General features: G+C 40.8%; 2 protein-coding genes across 4 annotated transcripts; one reads left to right on the top strand and one right to left on the bottom strand.

Annotated features, from left to right (window-relative positions):
* The first annotated feature begins 760 nt into the window (after positions 1-760).
* ZNF32 (zinc finger protein 32) lies at positions 761-5,548 on the top strand. 3 transcript variants are annotated; one of them, XM_030334739.1, is made up of 3 exons: positions 761-834; positions 3,267-3,406; positions 4,608-5,548. In XM_030334739.1, the coding sequence occupies exons 2-3, from the start codon at positions 3,337-3,339 to the stop codon at positions 5,357-5,359; spliced, it is 822 nt and encodes a 273-aa protein (XP_030190599.1). In that variant the 5' UTR covers positions 761-834; positions 3,267-3,336; the 3' UTR covers positions 5,360-5,548. The 3 variants fall into 3 exon arrangements, with proteins under 3 accessions (XP_030190599.1, XP_030190597.1, XP_030190600.1); XM_030334737.1 differs by having other exon boundaries at positions 4,566-5,548; XM_030334740.1 differs by lacking the exon at positions 761-834 and having other exon boundaries at positions 3,331-3,410.
* A 6,974-nt stretch (positions 5,549-12,522) lies between these two features.
* ZNF485 (zinc finger protein 485) lies at positions 12,523-20,471 on the bottom strand. Its single transcript, XM_032595160.1, has 4 exons — positions 20,450-20,471; positions 20,026-20,172; positions 19,469-19,564; positions 12,523-14,003 (listed from the first exon to the last, which is right to left on the bottom strand). The coding sequence occupies exons 1-4, from the start codon at positions 20,469-20,471 to the stop codon at positions 12,922-12,924; spliced, it is 1,347 nt and encodes a 448-aa protein (XP_032451051.1). The 3' UTR covers positions 12,523-12,921.
* Between the last annotated feature and the right edge of the window lie 625 nt (positions 20,472-21,096).

Genomic DNA, 21,096 nt, shown 5'->3' with positions numbered 1-21,096 from the left:
TCTGGGTTCACTCACATACCTGTCTTTGCTCTTACGGAACAGAATGGGGGTTGCCTGGCCTGGGCCCTGGCTCTCCCAAGAAACTCACCTGGCACCTGTCCGGTCACCTAACCATACCCCGGGCTCCCCACCAGGGTAGGAAGCCTATCCAGAGTCCGGTAGCTAATCAGTGGTGGAGCCGATATGCAAACTCAAGACAAGATTCTTACTAAAGAGATCTGAAGGGAATAGCCCTACACCTGACAGCAGTATCGACCTTCCAGCCCCTCGAAATTCTTTAGTTGTGACAAATTCTTCCCCGTAGTCTCTGCTTGAAAGATCTGCTCCTAGCTTCAGAGCTGTAACTACAGAAACTTAGTCTTCGCTCATGCAAAGGCTCGACTCATAACCCCTAAGCACCCAAGACTCTTCTCCCCCCCCCCCCCCCCCCCCCCCCCCCCCCGCCAAGACTTTGTTTCCTTCCACGAAGCTCTGCAAGAACCCCGGATTCCCGATTTCCTGGCCCAGCAGACGGCTTCCCGAGGCTGCTATTCCAGGCCTCGCTAATCTGAGCGGCTGCGTCTGGGTCAGTGGACAAGGCGCCTCCTCCTTGAGGCCAAAGGGGATCCGCCTGAGGACCCCGCGCCGGTGGAGACCCTCCAGAGCCCGAGCGCAAGGGCGCGCCGCCGAACTACGTTTCCCACAGTGCTCCGAGAAACCGGGACGACCAAGGCCCGGGACCCGGCGGGCAGGCTCGCGCGGAGCCTCCTGGGAGTTGTAGTTCGGTCCGCTCGCGCCGGCGCTGCTGTGGGCTCCGCGCCGGCCTTTGTCTGTCTGCGGGCGCGCGCCGCTGCGGTGAGTGAGGCCGCCGGCCGGGTCAGTGAGCCCAGGCAAGGCGGAGCCGCGTGGGCGGGCCGCCGCCCCCTGGCCCTCCGAGGCCCCAGTGGCCTTGAGCAGGCCCGGCCGGCCTGAGCCCCGAGGGGGGCCGCCCGCGAGGGGAGAGGCGTGCGGCCCGCACAGAAGGGTCCAGCTGGACCGGAGAGTGGGGTGCTGAGGTCCAGCACGCAGGGCGGGCCCGGGGTGGGGTGCTGAGGCGGGAGGGGAGAGTGTGCCCGGGGGAGCAGAGGCCCCTCCGACCGCCGCTCCGCAGGGCAGAGCATGGGTGAAGGCCCCGCACCCTGGAGACGCGGGAGGGGGAGGCCACAGGCAGGTGTGCCCAGGGGCCTGCAGCGAGGGTTTCACGACACGGTCCGGGAGGGAAAACGCAATCTCCAGGGAGGGGGAATGGGAGAGAGATCAGACTTGTCAGGGTGGAGAATGGGAGAAAGGACAAAATGGACTCAGATGTGCGGAGAAAAAGAATCACCCTCCTCTCATCTTCTAACCCTAAAACTATCACCCAAGAGGTTACCAAGACAGCAAAGTTTACCCCTTCTGCTGGGCCTCTCCTGAGGACTCTCAGCATCAGGCCTTCAGTCTGTAGGTCGTAGCAGAGATTTTGCACATTTGGTTCTTTCGTTCTCCCAAGATCGACCTGATATGACAGTGTCCTTAACCCATTTAGTCAGTGAGAAAATAGAGCCGGGGCTGTTTGGTTACTTGCCTAAGGTTGTGTGGGGGTAATGGAGAAGACAAGGCAAGAATCCAAGTTTCTCATGGCCTAATTCTGAGTTTTTCAAAAGGATAAATAGCCTTTCTGATAGGAAAAGCAATTTTCTACTAATAAAGCTACTTCTTTAAAATCTTCTGGAAACCATTTTCTCAGATTTGTGACCTAGGGAGAAAAATAAGACAATGTCCTTTTTTTTAATCAAGAGACACAGCTGAGTTGTTACTTGTTGGAAGATCTCAGCATGCGCAGAGGTAGAGCTATAAATTCTACCCCTTGTTCGGACCAGACTATTTGCTGGATGCCCCAAGAGACAGAGTCCAACCCTGGGTAGCAGTTTTCATGCCTCTTCCACTGACTCTTGATGGATGTGCAGTAGTTGAGCAGTAACACCTTGAACCAACAAATGAACACCCTGTAGCATCCTGGCGCTCTCACAGAGGATTCCTTTATAGCTTCTACTCCAAATTGGAAGTGAGGCCTCCAAATACAAGTTTTTTGGGTTTTTTTGTTTTTTTCCAAATACAAGTTTTAAATGCCTCTCCAGTCAAAACAACACGTAGCCAAGTGTACAGCTGTCAAGTGTAGCATTTGTTTCCTTTAACAAAACAAAGCACTGTAGCATCACACTGCTATTGCATTAAATCAGGAGGCGAGCATTTTGATGAAATATATTAGATGGAAATAAGGATTATACATTGAACCACTGCATAAAGTGTAAGAATTCGGTAATGAGGATCCTAAAGTAAGAAGGAAATACTCAAAAAAAGGGGGGGGGGAGGGATAGAAAAAGATAATATGGAGCAAGAGGATTCCTAGGATCTTGAAGATTAGTAAAATCTGGTCAAGCACTGTTACATTCGATTCCATTTTATAAAAGTTCTCACCAGCTCTTTAGTGATTAGAGAACTGTCTAGTGTAAGGGCATAGACTTTGGACCTCAAAAGTCTTTAATTTGATCCTTTGCCTATCATTGACTCCTTATTGGCTCTGAGAATTGGAGCAGGTTACTTAATCCTAGTTGGAGTACCTTGGCTTGGTTTTGGGAGTCTGGGGTAGGTCTTCCTTTTCCAAGAATTGGCAAGTATTTACACATAGAATTGGTATTCTCATACCTTGAAGAATAGGAGAGGGCAGTCTGGATCTGGAACCTCCTAAATATTGCTAAAAGGTAAACATACGAGATCTCTTGTTCTGTCCTTATAACCTAGGGGGATCTGGAGGGGAGAGCTAGAGCCATTTGCATCCTAAAACCAATCATGAAGGCTGAAATGTTGGGTTTTTTTAGATTCTGAATTCCTTTGGAGGCTTGAAGGATAAAAGAGAAGGTGGTTAGATGGGGAAAGGAAGTGGGAGATCCCAATCACATGCCAAGGCTAAAGTACAAACAGTAGTGACCATTATCTTGGGATTGGCAGGAAGAGATTTATGTTTATGTGTTCTCTGCTTTCCCACCTTGTGTTTCCAGTTTGACTCATTTATGTGTGGTCATGGCACCTTTTGGCCAACTTTGCAGTCACATTATAGGTGACTTGGATTATATCAGTCCAGATTTCCTCCATTTACTCACCCCAAACTGGAGCTCATGTTGACTTTATCCTTCTCACTTATCAATTCTCCTGCCCTTTCCTGTTTGTTTTTGTTGTTGTTTTTTGTTTGTTTGCTTTTTCCTCCTCAGGTGTTCAAGAACAGCCCATGGAAGAATCATATGAAGAGGTGGTGATTAAGGTCATACGGCAGGCGTGGACATGTTTGGATTTCCAACAGCTACCCTGCTGGACTGTCACGGAAGATATGCTCAGAATGTAGCATTTTTCAGTGAGTGAGTCGGTTGATCGCTGAGATGCCCTCAGCTCACAACATTCCGTGTCCCTGTCCTCAAGCACTGGTCAGCAGACTGAGGAAGCAGAGGAGACATTTCTTTGGAGGAGTTCACTGTTCCTGGGGGTTACAAGGAAAGCTTGCAAGCTAAAATTAGAAATAGCGGTAGAAATCAAGCAAGAGAATGGTCTTGATATGGACGCAGTTTTGAGGTAGTCTCTGAGAAAATGAACGAGCAGCTTTACATCTCAGCACAGTCACTGAACAAGGGTAAGGCAGAAGAACGAGGAGAAAATCTTCCTAGGATGACTCCAAGAAAACTGTTAATAGTGATGAAGGGCCCAGTGCAGTAGGAGGCTCAGAGGCAGGGCAATACGGAAAACGCTGTCAGTCAGCATCTGCATAGGAAGTGTTTGAGAATAACTTCCAAACCAAAATTGGTCTCAGTTCCACCGTGGCTTAATAGATTGAAATAGCATGGATTTTAAAGGGGAAAGTTTCTTGGATCAGATTCTATAATTGTCCTAACGTGATCTATGGTATCAGATAAATTATTTAATTTCCTTGAGCTCCAGGCTCTTCATCTGTAAAATGGGACAATAAACTCTACCTTGCAGGGTTGCAGGGATTAGATAATAGATGTAATGTACAAAGCGATCTGATATATATTTTTTCTGTTGTCATGGAGCTTACTCCACAGTCAGGAAAACAGATTGGTATAGAGATGGATTTCTCACTTATTGATTTCTTCAGGGCCTGTACAACTTTTATATTTTTTCTTACTGGAGTGCCTCCAAAATTTTAGAGCTTTAGGCCCTACGCAACCTGGATCCATAAACTTTTTTGGAGTCCGATAAAGCTTGGATATGGGGCTCTATTTGATCCTATGTAGTTTTCATAATTTTTCTGAGCCTAAGGCTAAATTAAACTAAATTTAGAGGCAATGTACTACTGTGGAGCATGCCTGTGTTTGAATCCCAACTTGACACTTAGCTGCAAGGTCTTTGACAACCTCCCTATGCTCTCATTTCCTTATCTGTAGCAATCTCATAGTATTGTTCTCAGGATTAAATTATCTATGCAAAGTTCATAGTATAATGGCTGGCACCTAAGCACTCAAAGCATTGTTTCTTTTTTCCCTGTTCTTCCCACTCAGCATATTGGTGCATCTTACATGACTTCCCTCTCATTTTACCAGATGTGATGACAGAAGCCCACCACAAATATGACCACTCTGAGGCCACAGGATCCTCAAGCTGGGATTTCCAGAATTCTTTCAGAAGGGAGAAGCTGGAACAAAAATCCCCAGATTCTAAGACACTGCAGGAAGATTCACCTGGAGTGAGACAGAGGGTCTATGAGTGTCAGGAATGTGGAAAATCCTTCAGGCAAAAAGGTAGTTTAACCTTGCATGAGAGAATCCACACCGGTCAAAAGCCCTTTGAGTGTACCCATTGTGGAAAAAGCTTCAGGGCCAAAGGCAATCTTGTCACACATCAGCGAATACACACAGGAGAGAAGCCCTATCAGTGCAAGGAGTGTGGGAAAAGCTTTAGTCAACGAGGTAGTCTGGCCGTTCACGAAAGACTCCACACTGGACAGAAACCGTATGAGTGTGCTATTTGTCAGAGAAGCTTCAGGAATCAAAGTAACCTTGCTGTTCATAGAAGAGTTCACAGTGGTGAAAAGCCCTATAGATGTGATCAGTGTGGAAAAGCCTTCAGTCAGAAAGGAAGCTTAATTGTTCACATCAGAGTCCACACAGGCCTGAAACCCTATGCCTGCACACAGTGCAGGAAGAGTTTCCACACCAGGGGGAATTGCATCCTGCACGGCAAAATCCACACAGGAGAGACACCCTATCTGTGTGGCCAGTGTGGGAAAAGCTTTACTCAGAGGGGGAGTCTGGCCGTGCACCAGCGAAGCTGCTCACAAAGACTCACCCTTTGACCACTCTCTTCAAATGAAGTTCTCTTTATAAATTAAAAGTACAAAATCCTCAGATCGAGCAACCTATCCAATTCTATGGAATGAATGCAGACTCTTTCAGAAAGACCATCATTGGGTAGGGCATACTGACTTTTCTCCTTTCCCCCAAATGAATATGAAAAATAAATGTCTTGTTTATTATCATTATCACATATGTTTCATAATTTCTGTCAGTTTATTTGGACCTGATTTCCCAAAGTAACTCCATTAATCTCACGCATACTGGGAGATTGTTCTGTGTATAACAGATAGAGATTTTAAATCTGTAGTTGACATCATTAGTCTTTTTAAAAAAATCAGCCCCTTATGAATGCCAAGATCTTTTCTTTACATGTTCAAATCAATCTTGTATTGGATTCAAAACCACTGGTAAGAATTCATCCCAAAAAGCTTGATAGCAAATCCTTATGATCTAAAGAGGTAAATTATATCAAAGGTCTCTGGACACAGAAATGTTTTAGAAATACTATGGGTTTGATCAGTGATGCAGTATTGCTCCCAAAGATACCCTGATACCAGTTGAAAAAGTATAGAAGAATGTTCATATCACCCCAATTCATAATAGTCATAAACTGGATAAAACCCAACAATAGGTAAAGTTATAATATATTGGGGTATGTTCATATAACGAAATATAACTCAGCAATAAAAAATAACACAGCTGATACAATAATATGGAAGAATCTCAAAGCTTTATATTGAGTGAAAGAACACAAATACACACCAAGAAAAACTAATCTATGGTAATAGAAGTCAGATAGTGGCTAACTATAGGGGGAGGGGACTGGGTAAGGACTGACTTGAAAAGGGCACAAGGCAACCTTATAGAGTGAAAATAAGCGCCATACCTTATTTCAGGTTTCAGATGGTGGATGCCTGGGTCTATAGAATTGTCAAAGTGTACTGAACTCAACATTACAGTCTATGCATTTTCTCACGTGTAAAGTATACTTCAGTAACAATGAGATATTTTTAAAACACTGCACACAAGTCCCTTAACACTAATCTCATGAAGAGATGGGGGTCTGTCCCTTCCACTTGAGTCTGGGTAGGCTTGTGACTGCTTCAAATAAGAAAACAGAACTGATGCTACATGATATCCAAGAATAGGTCTGAAGAGCTCTTTAAAGGTGTGAAAAATTTCTACATAATTCTCTTGAGACACTTACTCTGGAGAAAACTAGCTGCTATGTGAAAAGCCTATCTTAAGACCACTATGATGGACAAAGCTGCCTATAAGTGCTCCAGTGGACAGCTTCAGCTGAGGTCCCAACAGATAGCCAGCATCAACTACCAGCCACGTGAGTGAGTTATTGTAGATGTCCAGCCAAGTGTAACCTGCAGATGACTGGAGCCCCAAGTGACATCTGACCAAAACTGTATGAGAGACCCCAGTAAGAACAGCCTTCCCAAATTCCTAACACAGAATCATGAGAGAATTCAAAAGTGATGGTGTAACCACTAAATATTTAGATTATTATACAGCAATAATAGAACATATTTTCTAAAAGGATAAGATACTATGAAAAGAAAAGGAAAAGTCTGGGAGAACAACTTGAGATTTACTTACTGATAAACCAAAACAGGAAATCATGATTTAAGATTCACCGGAGAGCTTAAGATTTAAAAATAAACATTTATTTTGACAACATAGAAGGCAAGACATAGATTAGTTAACCCAGATACAAGTTAATACGAAGACGTAAATGCTAGTCTCTAGCAGTCCTGCACTGTAAGAAATTTATTAGATACTTCAGTAACGAGGCAGTTTAAAAACACTGCCCTCAAATTCTCTGATCTCACGAAGGGATGGAAGTCTATTTCACCTCCACTTGAATCTGGATCAGCTTGTGACCGCTTCAAACACAAAAAAATAGCAGAACTGATGCTACATGACTTCCAAGAATAAGTCTGAAGAGCTCTTTAAAGCTGTGGAAAGTTTCTGCATGGTAAGTAGAGATAAATACATACAGACACAGCTATATATAGATAGAATGCTAGTTCTGCAGAACTAGTAAATAAGGAGTAAATAGGTCAGAAAATATAAAGGACCTTTAAAAATATTCTTTCTATTCTTGATACATGTATTATTAGATTTCTTCAAAGATTGTTGGCTGCTTATATTACAGTAATAACAAAAGAGAGTTCCAGTTTAAGAGGACACTGTAAGAAGATCCTGGACTCCCCTCTTCCCACAGATACATTTAATCTACAGCCACATATGGAACCATTTCCTCTTTACAAAACTAAAAACTAGCTGAGTGACTCCTATATATAACACAAATTTAAAAACCTCACATTGAAGCAGGTAGAAGAGGCTGAGACCCTTTTGCCATAAATCCTAACCCTAGTACAGCAAACCACAATCAGGAGGGAATACACAACCTGAGGAGCAAAGAGCTTAGCCCCACGTTGGTTATTCCAACTTTTAAGACTGAAGACAGGAGTCCCCAAAACATGTAGTTTTGAAAACTAACAGGACTCACATTCATGAGACCCACAAGACTAGAGTGAACTGAAAAACAGCTCTTAAAGGGCTCTCACACTTGGGGCGCCCGGGTGGCTCAGTCAGTTAAGCTCTCAGCTGGGATCGTGATCTCATGGTTCCTGAGACTGAGCCCCACGTCAGGCTCCACACTGACAATGCAGAGCCTGCTCGGGATTCTCTCCCTCTCCTCTTCTCTCTCTTCCCTCCCCATTGTGCTCTCTCTCTCAAAATAAATAAATAAACTTTAAAAAAGGGAGGCAGGGGGACACTCACACTTGGACTCACCCCAGGGAAAAGCACAAGAGGCAGCCAGTTGAGAGGTGCCCAGACTTCATGTGAAAGAGGCGTATTTTCAGGGCACCTGGGTGGCTCAGTTCATTGAGCGTCCAACTCTTGATTTTGGCCCCAACGTTGTGGGGATCGAGCCCCGCATCAGGCTCTGTGCTGAGCTTGGAGACTGTTTAGGATTCTTTCTCTCTCCCCCTGCCCCTCTCCCCTGCTCATGCTCACTTGCTCTCTCTCTCTCTCTCTCTCTCTCTCTCTCTCAAAAAAAAAAAAATTAAAAAGGAGTATTTTCTTAAAGTGATGGCCTGAAGCACAAGCCTCTAATTGAACGCACACCCCAGGGGCCTTGCATCTCCAGAGGTGGAAGATGGCTGGCACCATCTTGGCACTGTCCCTCTGCCTCACTGTTCAGCTCACCCGTTATCTCCCAGGAGGGAGCTTATGCCCTCCTCTGGCACACCACTTCTGGCAGCTCTGGCCTAGGGGGACAACTCTAGGTCACCTGAACCTGGTGCCCAGTGGGGCTTATGCCCATGGGTCCACAGGACTGTAACCAATGTAGAAATAAGCTCTTGACTGGCTACCACCCTCAGGGCACAACAAGAGACAAGAGACCAAGGCACTCAGTGTTTCTGTGAAAGAAGCCTATTAGTTTATCTTCATAGCTGCGGCGCGAAGGGCAGGATTGTAATTGAACACACAGGTAAGGGCACACGGTAATTCTCTCCAGAGACCTCAGAGGACGTCATCTTCACGTTCTCCCTCTGCCGTGCTCCACAGCACCAGTATTTCCCAGAAAGGTGCTCATGCGTGTGTCTCATGTTGTCTCATGCTCACGTTGGTTTTTATGGCTCAACATCCCCAAATCTATCAAGGTGACACACATTAACCAAATGAAGGGTAAAAATCCTGTGATCATCCCCATACAGTAAAAGCATATGACCAAATTCAACATCTGTTCCTGACAATAAAAACTCTCAATAAAGTTGGTAAGAGGAAACACCCCGCAGCAAAATAAAGACCATATAGGACAGCTAACATCATACGCAGAGTAAAAAGCTACAAGCTTTTCCTCTAAGATCAGAAACAAGACAAGGATACCCATTATCCTCACTTTTATTCAACATAGTAATTAAAACCCTAGCCAGAGCAATTAGGCAAGACAAAGAAATAAAAGGCATTTTATTTCAAATTAGAAAGAAGCAAAACTGTCACTATTTGCAGATAACATGATCTTATATATAGAAAACCCTAAAGACATCGCACACACACACAAAAAGTTAAGACTAATAAATGAATTCAGTAAAGTTGTATAAATAAATACACAGGGGCGCCTGGGTGGCTTAGCTGGTTGAGCATCTGACTCCTGATTTCAGCTCAGGTCATGATCTCACAGTTTGGGGGTTCAAGCCCTGCATCGGTCTCTGTGCTGACAGTGTGGAGCCTGCTTGGAATTCTCTCTCTGCCTCTCTCTCTGCCCCTCTCTCTGCCCCTCCCCCACTTCCCCTCTATTTCTCTCTCAAAATAAATAAAAATAAACTTTAAAAAAGAAATGAAATATACAAAATCTGTTGCTTTTCTATACACTAATAACAAAATATCAGAAAGAGAAATCAAGAAAACAATCCCATTCACAATTGCATCAAAAAGAATTAAATATCTAGAAATAAATTTAACAAAGGATGTGGAAGACCCGTACACTGGAAACTCTAAGACATTGATGAAAGAAATCAAATAAGACAAATAAATGGAAAGATATTCCATGCTCATGGATGGAAGAGTTATTACTGTTAAAATGTCCACACTACTCAAAGCAATCTACAGATTCAGTGAAATCCCTGTCAAAATTCCAATGGCATTTTTCACAGAAATAGAACAATCCCAAAATTTGTATAGAACCATAAAAGACCTGGAACAGCCAAGACAATCTTGATAAGAACAAAGCTGGAGGCAACATGCTCCCTGATTTTAAACCATATTATAAAGCTATAGCAATCAAAACAGTATGGTACTGGCATTAAACAGACACACAGATCAACGGAATAGAGAAGAGAGCCCAGAAATAAATAAGCACATGGCAAATTAATCTATGATGATGAGGGGGGTTAGATGGGTGAAGGGAGTCAAAAGGTACAAACTTCCATTTATAAATAAGTCACCCTGCCAAGGCACTCCCTTCATGGAGTACCCTGGGAACCCCCAACCGATGACCCACCTCAGCTCCAGCCACCCTGCCAGGGCACCCCGTGCAAGCAGCACCCCAGGAACCCTAGACCCACGCCCTGCCTCTGCTCCAGCCACCCCCCTCCCCAGGGTGCCTCCTGTGCTGAGCACCCCGGGACATCCTGGCTTGTACTCACTTCAGCTTCAGCTATCCTGCCAGGGCACCCTCTGCATGGAGAGCCCCAGGACTGCCCCGGGCTGCACCTATTTCAGCTTCAGCTGTCCTGCCAGGGTGCCCTCTGTACAGAAAGCCCTACCTGAGGTTCTAGCCTATCCCGTCTACCACCAAATTTGTGAGAAGGCATTCAGATCAGTATTGACCAATAGAAATACGATGCGAACCCCAAATATGGGTTGCATATATAACTAAATTTTCTAGCAGACACATTAAAATCATTTTAAATAAATTTAATATTTAATTTAACCTATATATCCAAAATATCATTTTGATATATAACATAAAAATGACCAAGAGACTTTAGTTTCTGTTTGTCATGCTGCATCTTCAAAACCCAATGTATGTGTTACACTTATAACACATCTCAACTCAGACTAACCTCTTTTTAACTGCTCAATAGCCACTTGTGGCTACTCTACTGTGTCGCCCTTAAATGATTCAACCAGGCAACTGTTAAGTCAATGCCAGTCTTGAGTTTTCCCAGCTGAGACCCAAACTTCACACTGTTAGAAAGTTGTCCCTGCCATGCTCTTTCTGAATCTTGATACTCACAAAGTCTGTGAGTATAACAAAATGATAACTAAGTTTGGGTGGCTTGTTATGTGCCAGCAGTAACTGGGATGCCAGTCTGAAAGTCTATAATTTATTTAAACGTTTTCCTAATTTAGGTGTTTTTCCCACTTCTTTTCAGGATTTTATTATAAACAATGCTATGATGAGTAATATAAGCTTTGTAAGCTAATCAAATTATTTCCTTGAGAGTGGATTTTCTGGGTCAATGGAAGCATACATTTAGATTGACATTCATGTTGTCAAACTGCTATCCAAAGCTTAACCAGTTTTCACTAATAACACACATATGCCCAACGGTGCTACTAATTAATACTAACCATTTTTAGTTTCTTGAGTTGAATGTTTAGTTCCTTTCCCTTCTGTTCTATAAAATTCATAAATAATCTGGCTTTAGCTTATGTCTTAAACTACCACTGATATATTTGTATTATAAAAGATTGAAGTAATGCACAGACTATATAAAAGGGGCCCTACACCATTATATAATTTGGCTTTTTTCCCACTTAAAGTCTTGGTTATCTTTCCGTGTCGGTTAAAAAATTAACCCATTAAGTGTTTATTGATTGAATGATTGCCTTATAATTGCTATGTATTAAATTACTGCATGGTAGTCCAAAGAATGCATGTTATCTTAATTTAACCATTGCCCTAGTGATAGATATTATGGTGACTCAAATTGTGCATTACTATAGTGCTCTAAAGACTGCCTTTACTCTTTATTGGATTTTAAGAAGTAGAAATGTTAAGTCAAAGAGTAGAAGCTTTCTAAAAGTTGGCAGACACAGTCAAATTATGCTTCTCATCACCAAACACTTCATTAATTCACAATTCCTTCAACAATATGTAAGTGTGCCTATTTTCTTGCACCCTCAAAAGTACAAAATATTTTCTATCTTATTAATTTTTGCCAAGAATGACAAAAAAAAATCTGATCATTTTAATTCACATTTCTCTAAAGCTGGTTATTTCTTTTGGACTATTTATATTTTCTTTTTCTGCCAACTGTACATTCATATTCCAAGCCATTTCTCCACTGGGATTTTTATATTATTCTTATGTACCTTTATGAACTCTTTAGATATTCTAAGTATTGTTTGTTATTTATAATGGTGATAATATTCTCTCCAAGTCTGGCTCTTTGTATTTTAACGCCATGAAGCCTATGGTCATACAAAAGCTTTTACTTTTTATGTGGTTATTTATTTTATTTTTATGGCTTCTGAATTTTTTTATTTAGAAAGACAACTAGGTTTAACTATGTTAAATTATACAGTAATGTATATGCGATTAAATATTTCAAAAGAAAAGTCAAAGTAAAAATTTCACTTCATCATACCAATAAAAACATTCTTCTCAAAGATAAAAAACTTTTGGACTTTATTTTACTAGATCTTTTTGAATACATAGGATATATACATATAAACAAAATAGCTTCATTTCTTAAAATGTAAATTGGACCACAATATGTGGATTTTCTGCAACTTACTTTTTTTTAACTGGAACAAGGTATGGGGATATTTCTATGGCTCTCTATAGAGCTCTACTTCATTCTTTTTACTTGCTACATAGTGTTCTATAGTAACTATTTCCATATTGATAAACATTTAGGTTCTTCAAATATTTCACTAATACAAACCATACTACAGTGAACATCCTCACAACTGAGAAATTCTCCAGGATAGAGGTACGCAGACTATTTTTGTTAAGTGTGTGATTTGTCGAATGTCTCCCCTTTGACGGTCAAAAAGAATAATTACTTTTGCCTGATTTACCACACTAATTACATTTGATGGCTCTTTCTTTGTTATGCATTTTCTTATGTTGTTTAAGGGCTGAACTCTGAGGAAAAGCCTTCCCACATGCATTACATTCATAAGGTTTTTCTCCGGTATGGATTCTCTGATGTTCCACAAGGCCAGAGCTATGTCTGAAGGATTTCCCACATTTCTTACAGTGATAGGGCTTTTCTCCAGTATGAATTCTCTGATGTCCAATAAGGGTTGAGCTCTTCGTAAAGACTTTCCCACAGTCATTACATTGATAGGGTTTATTTCCACTATGAGTTTTCTGATGTCCAGCAAAGGATGAGCTATACCTGAAAGATTTTCCACACTTACTACAGTGATAGGGTTTCTCTCCGGTATGCATTCTTTGATGACTAACAAGTGTTGAGCTCTTCCTAAAGGTTTTTCCACATTCATTACATTGATACGGTTTCTCACCAGTATGGATTTTCAGATGTTCCAACACAGTTGAGTTATCCCTAAAAGCTTTCCCACATTCCTTACATGTAAAAGGCTTCTCTCCACTATGTATTCTCTCATGACGAGTAAGGGCTACATTCTGAGCAAAGGCTTTCCCACAGTCATTACATTTGTAGGGCTTCTGACCAGTATGAATTCTCTGATGACGTAAAAGGATAGAGTTCTTTCCAAAAGCTTTTCCGCATTCATTACATTTATGAGGTTTCTCTCTAGAATGAATTTTCTGATGATTAACAAATGTTGAGTGCTTCTTAAGGAATTTCCCACATTCAATACATCTATAGGGTTGCTTGCCTGTGTGGATTTTACGATGATTTAAAAGGGATGAGCTGCTCATAAAGGCTATCCCACATTCATTACATTTATGGGGTTTCTCACCAGTATGATTTCTCTGGTGGCTAATAAAGGAGGAATTATATTTGAAGACTTTCCCACATTCCTCACATTTATAATGTGTCTTCTCTGAGGAACTTCTGCCCTCCCAGTCCAGGCCTCTCTCCATCATGTCAATTTTTGTTTGTTCTCCCAGATCAGATCCTTCAGAGGTATTTTGCTTTAGGGTGGACACCTTTGTTTCAAACCAGTACTCCTGGACTGAAAAAAATTTTTTTAATTCAAACACTCTCTATGTTGAAATACTGAAAGTGTGAGCTGCACAGGATAAGAATAATGTTCTCTTCTACACAAGTAAGGGTTATGTAAAATTAATTCATCCCACTTGTGACTCTTGCTAAGAAAAGATGGCAAGACTAAAGATAACAGTTAAGTAGGTGTCTAAAGAAATGGCAGAAAGTTATATTATAAACTTTGTATTTAAAGAACGCAAAGAGCATCTAAGAAGTTGGCAAGTTAGGAAGGCAACACAGAACCCGCCCCTCCAAAAATAGATGAGAATGTGAGAATACACACAAATTTGGAGAGAAAACCAAGTATCACAAAGCAAACCATGATTGCTAGCACAGAATCCTGTAGGGTAGTACATCTGAGAACATTTTAATGTCTCCAAGAACTTAAGGATAACATTTCATTGTGAGAATTTAACAGAGAACCAATATTTAATGTATCAGAGAAAAACCAGACAAAACATTTAAGGAACCAAAACAGTTCTCAGGCCTAAAAGATTCTAGACTTTAATCTAAGTTTTTAACATACCTAAAAAAGAACATACCAAATTGTCACTTTTTTGTTGTTGTTGTTGTTACAAAGTACCCACACAAGACCCAAGAGAAAATATGCAAGATGATTCTGACAAGTAGATGCCAGAAAACTAATGAAGCCATATTTGTGATAAATCAACAATCAATGATCAATTCTTTTACTGAATGAATTTTTCTTATATACAGATATAGATATATACACACATACACATATATTTATATTTTTATTATTTGTATTTATATTTATTATGATTCCATATATCAGATACTAGAGCTAAGATTTATTTTTTTAGGAAAATGCAAGAAATGAAGCCTGGTGAGTAACAGCCCAGATCCTTCAAATGGCCTTTAAAGGGATATACATTTAATGTATAATGGTTAAACTAGAGAAAATTTCAAGATACTGATTGTAAAGGTAGGTAGAGGCAAATTAGTCATATGAAGAGAAATGCAAGTATATGGACATCTGTTTTATGACAAAGGTAGTTTGCAGAGCAGTGAGGAACATTGGTACTTTTTTGGGAGAGTTAAACATGAACGCTACCTCTTACCATGCACAAAAAATCAGTTTCAAAAGTATGATAAATCTAAAAGGCAAACAATAAAGCTCCTAGAAGTTAACATAGAAGAATGTTTTCATGAACTTGGGGAAAGATTTATTAAAAAGGACACAAAAAGCACTGTCAAGAAAGGGAAAGATTGATAAACTAGAGATCATTAAAATTAAAACTTCTATTCATCAAAAGACCATTAATAATGAAAAGCAGAGAGAAGGGTGATACTGCATATGTAATCAACAAAGGGCTCTCTGAATAGATGTTTCATGAAAGATGATATATAATGGCCAATAAACATTTGCAAATGCCCTCAACCTCATTAGATATCAGGGATAAGGATATTAAAACCACATGAGATACACAACACACCCAAAGAATGCCTAACTTCAAAAGACTGACAATATCAAGCACTGGTAAGGATATGGAAAAATGAGTACTCTCACACACTGATGGTAGAAATATAAATGGTACAAACCTTTAAAAAACTATTTGGCATTATGTAGTAAAGTTGAATATATGCATATCCTATAAAATAGAAAATCCACTCCTAAGTATGTGCCCAGAAGAAATGTATCTACATGTGAACCAAAAGATAACCCATAAAATTGTTCACAGCATCTCTAATATTAGTCAAAACCTGGAAATATCCCAAATATCCATCCAAATATATGCAATAAGCTATGGTATAGCAATACAATGAATGAAATACTCCATTTCATTTCATGTTTTCAAAGCAGGGTCCCCAGTCCAGTAGCATTAGCATCAGCATCACCTGGGAACTTGGTAAAAATTTTCAGTTCACTCTAAACCAAATAAATAAAAAACTCTGAGGGCTGGGCCTAGTAATTGTACTTAAGCATGCATTCTGATGAATGCTAAATTTTTAAGAATCCTTGGTCTACACAAAAGACAATGAATGAAAATGGCCAAATAAACTTCAGTGTTAGTCTGGGTGGGGAGGGGTTAGGGCAGGGGAACACGGCTAATGATTGGGAGGGATCAGCATGTTATTTAGTAGTATTCCCAGGGTTCTTTTCCTTGACCTGAGTGTTGGTTACATAGTATTCGATTTAAAAATACTATACTAATTTAGGGGTGCTTAGGTGGCTCAGTCAGTTAAGCGTCCAACTCTAGATTTCGGCTCAGGTCATGATCTCATGGTCATGAGGTCGAGCTCTGCATCATAACCAAGAGGCATTTGATAAAATTCAACATCGTGCTTATTTTAAAATAAATAATTTCTTAATGAAAGAGGTGAATTAAATTTTTTTAATGTTTATTTTTTATTTTTTGAGAGAAAGAGAGACAGAGACAGAGCACAAGTGGGGGAGGGGCGGAGAGAGAGGGAGACACAGAATCTGAAGTGAGATCCAGGTTCTGAGCTGTCAGCACAAAGGGCTCGAACCCACGAACTGTGAGATCGTGACCTGAGCTGAAGTCGCACACTTAACTGACTGAGCCACCCAGGTGCCCCAAAAGAGGTGAATCAAATACTTACTACATAATAACATTCAGGTTTCCCAACCCAATAACCAGCTAAATGGGAGAATCCTAGACACAATCCTATTAGAGACACAAAAAGACTATCATATCCATCATTACCATTATTGTTGACAATACAAAAACAAGTCGATATAAAACAAACTTTAAAAAAAACACATGCTCGACTACACTCCTGATAAGAGAAATGCAAACTAAAATTACAATAAAATTAAAGTTTTTAACTATCAGTTTGGCAATGATCAAAAAGTATAAGACACTGTTGACAAGGTATGATCAGATTGGCATCCATACATTGTCATTAGGAGTATAAATGTATATAATCTCTATGGATACTGGTAATATTCACTGAATTTAAAAATATACTTACCCTTTCACCTACAAATTCTTCTAGAATTTATCCTATAGATTTACTTGTACTTGAGAGAACTGATGTGTATAAAGATAATCACTGCATCATTCATAGTTATTATGTCCATCAACAGGGAACTGATAACATAAGTTACACTACATCCACAAAATGAAACACTGTATACCCATTAAGAATAAAACAGCACTCGGGGCACCTCGGTGGCTCAGTCGGTTAAGCGTCCGACTTCGGCTCAGGTCATGATCTCACAGTCCGTGAGTTCGAGCCCCGCATCGGGCTCTGTGCTGACAGCTCAGAGCCTGGAGCCTGTTTCAGATTCTGTGTCTCCCTCTCTCTCTGCCCCTCCCCTGTTCATGCTCTGTCTCTCTCTGTCTCAAAAATAAATAAACGTTAAAAAAAAAAAAAAGAATAAAACAGCACTCTAAATGATGTAGCTATTTGAAATGATTTCCAAGATATTACAAAAGATACACAATACTGTACTACCGTGTGCTTTAAAAAAAAAAAAAGGAATACATGTATATTCTTGCAAAGCACACACTATATCTAGAAATTTCCACAATAAATTTATATAAGAATGCCTCCAGGGAGAGGAACTGGATGATTAAGAAAGGTATGTGAAGGGAGTGCCTGGGTGGCTCAGTCGATTAAGCATCTGACTCTTGATTTCGGCTCAGGTCATGATCCCAGGATCATAGGATGGAGCCTCACATTAGGCTCTGTGCTGACAGTGTGGAGCCTGCTTGGGATTCTCTCTCTCCCTCTCTCTCTCTTTCTCTCTCTCTCTCTCTCAAAAATAAACAAACTTAAAAAAATAAATAAATAAAGGTATGTGAAGAAGACTGCATACAATTTGAACCATCTGAATTTTGTACCATATGTATTTCTAAAAATTAAAAGAGTAGAATATGCAGAAAAGGAGGATGAACTGTGAAACATGGAAGGGTTGTGAAATCTTTGTCTAAAGATTTATTAGTCTTCTAAATGGATGGAAGAAATATCAAAGGAAACATTGCTAGTTTTTACTACATCTAAATTCTAAACATCTTATTTCAAAAAATACCAAAATTAAAACAGAAAGAACAAAGAATAAGGAAGACTGAGTTACTACTACTACTGAATTACTCAATAAGGAATCTACACAAAAATTTAGAGGGAAAGGGGGTGCCTGGGTGGCTCAGTCGGTTAAGCGACTAACTTCTGCTCAGGTCATGATCTCCTGGTTTGTGAATTTGAGCCCCACATCAGGCTCCTCAATGACGGTGCAGAGCCTGCTTGGGATTCTCTCTCTCTCCCTCTCTCTCTGCCTTTCCCCCATTTGTGCTTTCTCTCTCTTTCAAAATAAATAAATAAAACTTTTAAAATTTTAGGAGAAAAAAATTAAACATAGTAAGAACAAAAGAATTACTGAAAAGCGTTAAAAAACAAAACAAAACAAAACAGGGGCACCTGGGTAGCTCAGTCAGCTAAGCACTCAACTCTTGATTTTGGCTCAGGTCATAATTTCACAGTTCATGAGATCAAGCCCTGAGTTGGGCTCTGCTCTGGCAGCATGGAGCCTACTTGGGATTCTCTCTCTCCTTCTCTCTCTGCCCTTCTCCTGCTCACACACACACATGTTCCCTCTTCCTCTCTCTCTCTCTCTCTCTCTCAAAATAAATTAAAAAAACATTAAAAAAAAAAACCCCAGGTTAAACAAATTATATATATCACTGGTATTTTCCACGAAATATAATTATAAAAGTTTCTCTGAAGATGATATAGGCAAAATGACAATTACGAGTTTTTAAAAAAGGAATACTAGCAAGATAAATGTTGTAGGTGAGAGAAACATCATGTTTAAAGACTTTGAAATGAATTATGATGCAAAGAAAGCGACTTACAGAAATTTATGCCAAGTATACATAGAAAAAAGATGAGAGCCAAGAGCAAAGGATAACAGAGACATTTTAAAAGGGGAGAAAACGCTTCCCCATCAACTTGTTTGCTAAAAATAGTAATTATCTGATAGTTAGGAAACTATGCTTACACTTGGAATCTGCCACTGCCACTATATGATTAAAGATAATGGATATTAAAACCAGAAAAGGATATACAGTCATTTATTAAGCTAACCATGAGAGAATTTGAAAGGAATTGAAAATGGACAGAAGACAGAAACAAAGTACAGCCCAACAAGTGCCTGAAAACAGGGAGGGAGAAAAAAAACACATGAAGAGACTGAGGATTTCAGGCGAGAAGTCATGGGCCTGAGGCCCTCGAGAAGGGAGCAGCTCTCCACAGGCACGGATAGAATGAGGAGAAAAACGGCAAGTCATTTGACGCAGCGATGACATTAAGAGGAGGAAAGCGGTGTCAAGTTCCCCCACGAGGCTGCACAGACACGCGCCCTCTGAGGTGAGCCTTGTGACCAACAAGTCCTCCTCACCACTCTGTGTGCTGAGCTGCTGCTTGAAATGGTCCCGCCTCACTCACCTGAACAAGTACCTGATGGAACTTGCTGTACTTCCATCCATGGCTCTGACCCTTGCTCCAACTGGGTGATTAGTTTGGGTTTGGAAGAGAGAAGCCCTGTTCATAGAAAAACACAAAAGGAATGTGACTGTGGTCATGAGCACAAGCAGTCATCCCAGACCTCAGTCTCAGGAAGGTTTCCACATCAGAGAGGCCTAGAGGGTGGTATGAGGATGTCCAAATCATGTCCAAATCATGCTAGTTATACAAAGGTAGGAGGGAAGGTCAGTTAGAAAACCAGGCCTCCTTGAGGATGAGAATTCCTATTGTTGGTGGCAGACAAATCCTGAGATGGAAAATTTAGAAAACTGGGCTAGACAACACACATAGCTGCCATCTTAAACTCTGTATGGTTCTGACTTTCTGAGAGATGGGACTGTGCGTAAACTCCAGCCTCTAAGTCCATGCTAAAAACAAACAAAACTTCCCATTTACGATTTAAATACCCCAAATCATTTACCCTGTGAAAACACACAGTTGCCCAGGAAATCAATTTTGAATTAAAAAGACATCCTTACCCACTGACACCAGATTCCCATAGTTTTCCAGCATCACATCCGTGTACAGGGCCCGCTGAGCAGCATCCAGGTGTTTCCATTCAATCTGGGTAAAGGCCACAGCCACATCCCCAAATGTCAGTGATCCCTGCAAAGTCAAACCCAATTCTTCTCACCAAGGAGTGTTTATACCCTGAAGTAGGGAACCAGGAAGTCCTCATCAGCAAAGGAGAGCAACACCTTCAAGGCCAGCTTCTGATACTTCAGCTTGTTTATGCAGAGGGAAGTGGAACACAGTCAACAAAAGGACCAAGGGGGAAAGTAAATGACAAGCTCAGGAGGCAGACTTGCTACCCAGGAACAAAAAATCAAAAGAAGCTGGAAAATCCAGCCAGGAATAAGAGGACGTCATGGCCCCTCATTTCAACCACACTGCCCTCCTCACGTTCTTCCAACACGCCTATCATGCTCCCTCCTCTGGGCCTGGCATTTGCTCATTCCTCACTTCATAGGTCTTTGCTTAAATGTCACCTCCTCAGAATGTTCTTCGCTTTTCTCCCATCCTCTACCACTCTCCATCCCATGTCCCACTTCACTCTCTTCACAGGATTTCTCACTACTTGGCAGGACTAGATTTATCATCTATAATGTGAGCTCCAGGAGCTTAGGGACCACTTGGGTCACTGTTGTCCCCCTCTCCTAAAATACTGCCTGGAACATAGAACTGTTCAAGGATTCGTCAGTCAACAAATAAATAGAAACTCCAAAAGGCAAGCAAAATGATAGTGGATTTATCCTAGAATTTACTAGGAAATAATATATATTTGTCAATTGCCTTTCACAGCAATAGCAACTTAGTATGTACCACGCACAGTGCTAAGCCCCAAGATAAACACCATCTCTCTGCATTTCTGCCATGATGGTCTATAAAGTAAATCTATTTCATAGCTAAAGATACTAAGGCTCAGAGAGTTGAAAGAACTTGTTCAAAGTCACAGGGCTGGTTGACTACAGAATAAAAAGGAGCTTTAAAAAGTGATAGTGAGACGATGGAGCAAATAGGAAGATATTTCATAACATATTAATATGTCA

The sequence above is a fragment of the Lynx canadensis genome, chromosome D2, assembly GCF_007474595.2.
Source record: "Lynx canadensis isolate LIC74 chromosome D2, mLynCan4.pri.v2, whole genome shotgun sequence".
Classification (NCBI taxonomy): domain Eukaryota; kingdom Metazoa; phylum Chordata; class Mammalia; order Carnivora; family Felidae; genus Lynx; species Lynx canadensis.
This window is presented reverse-complemented; position numbering and strand designations above follow the sequence as displayed.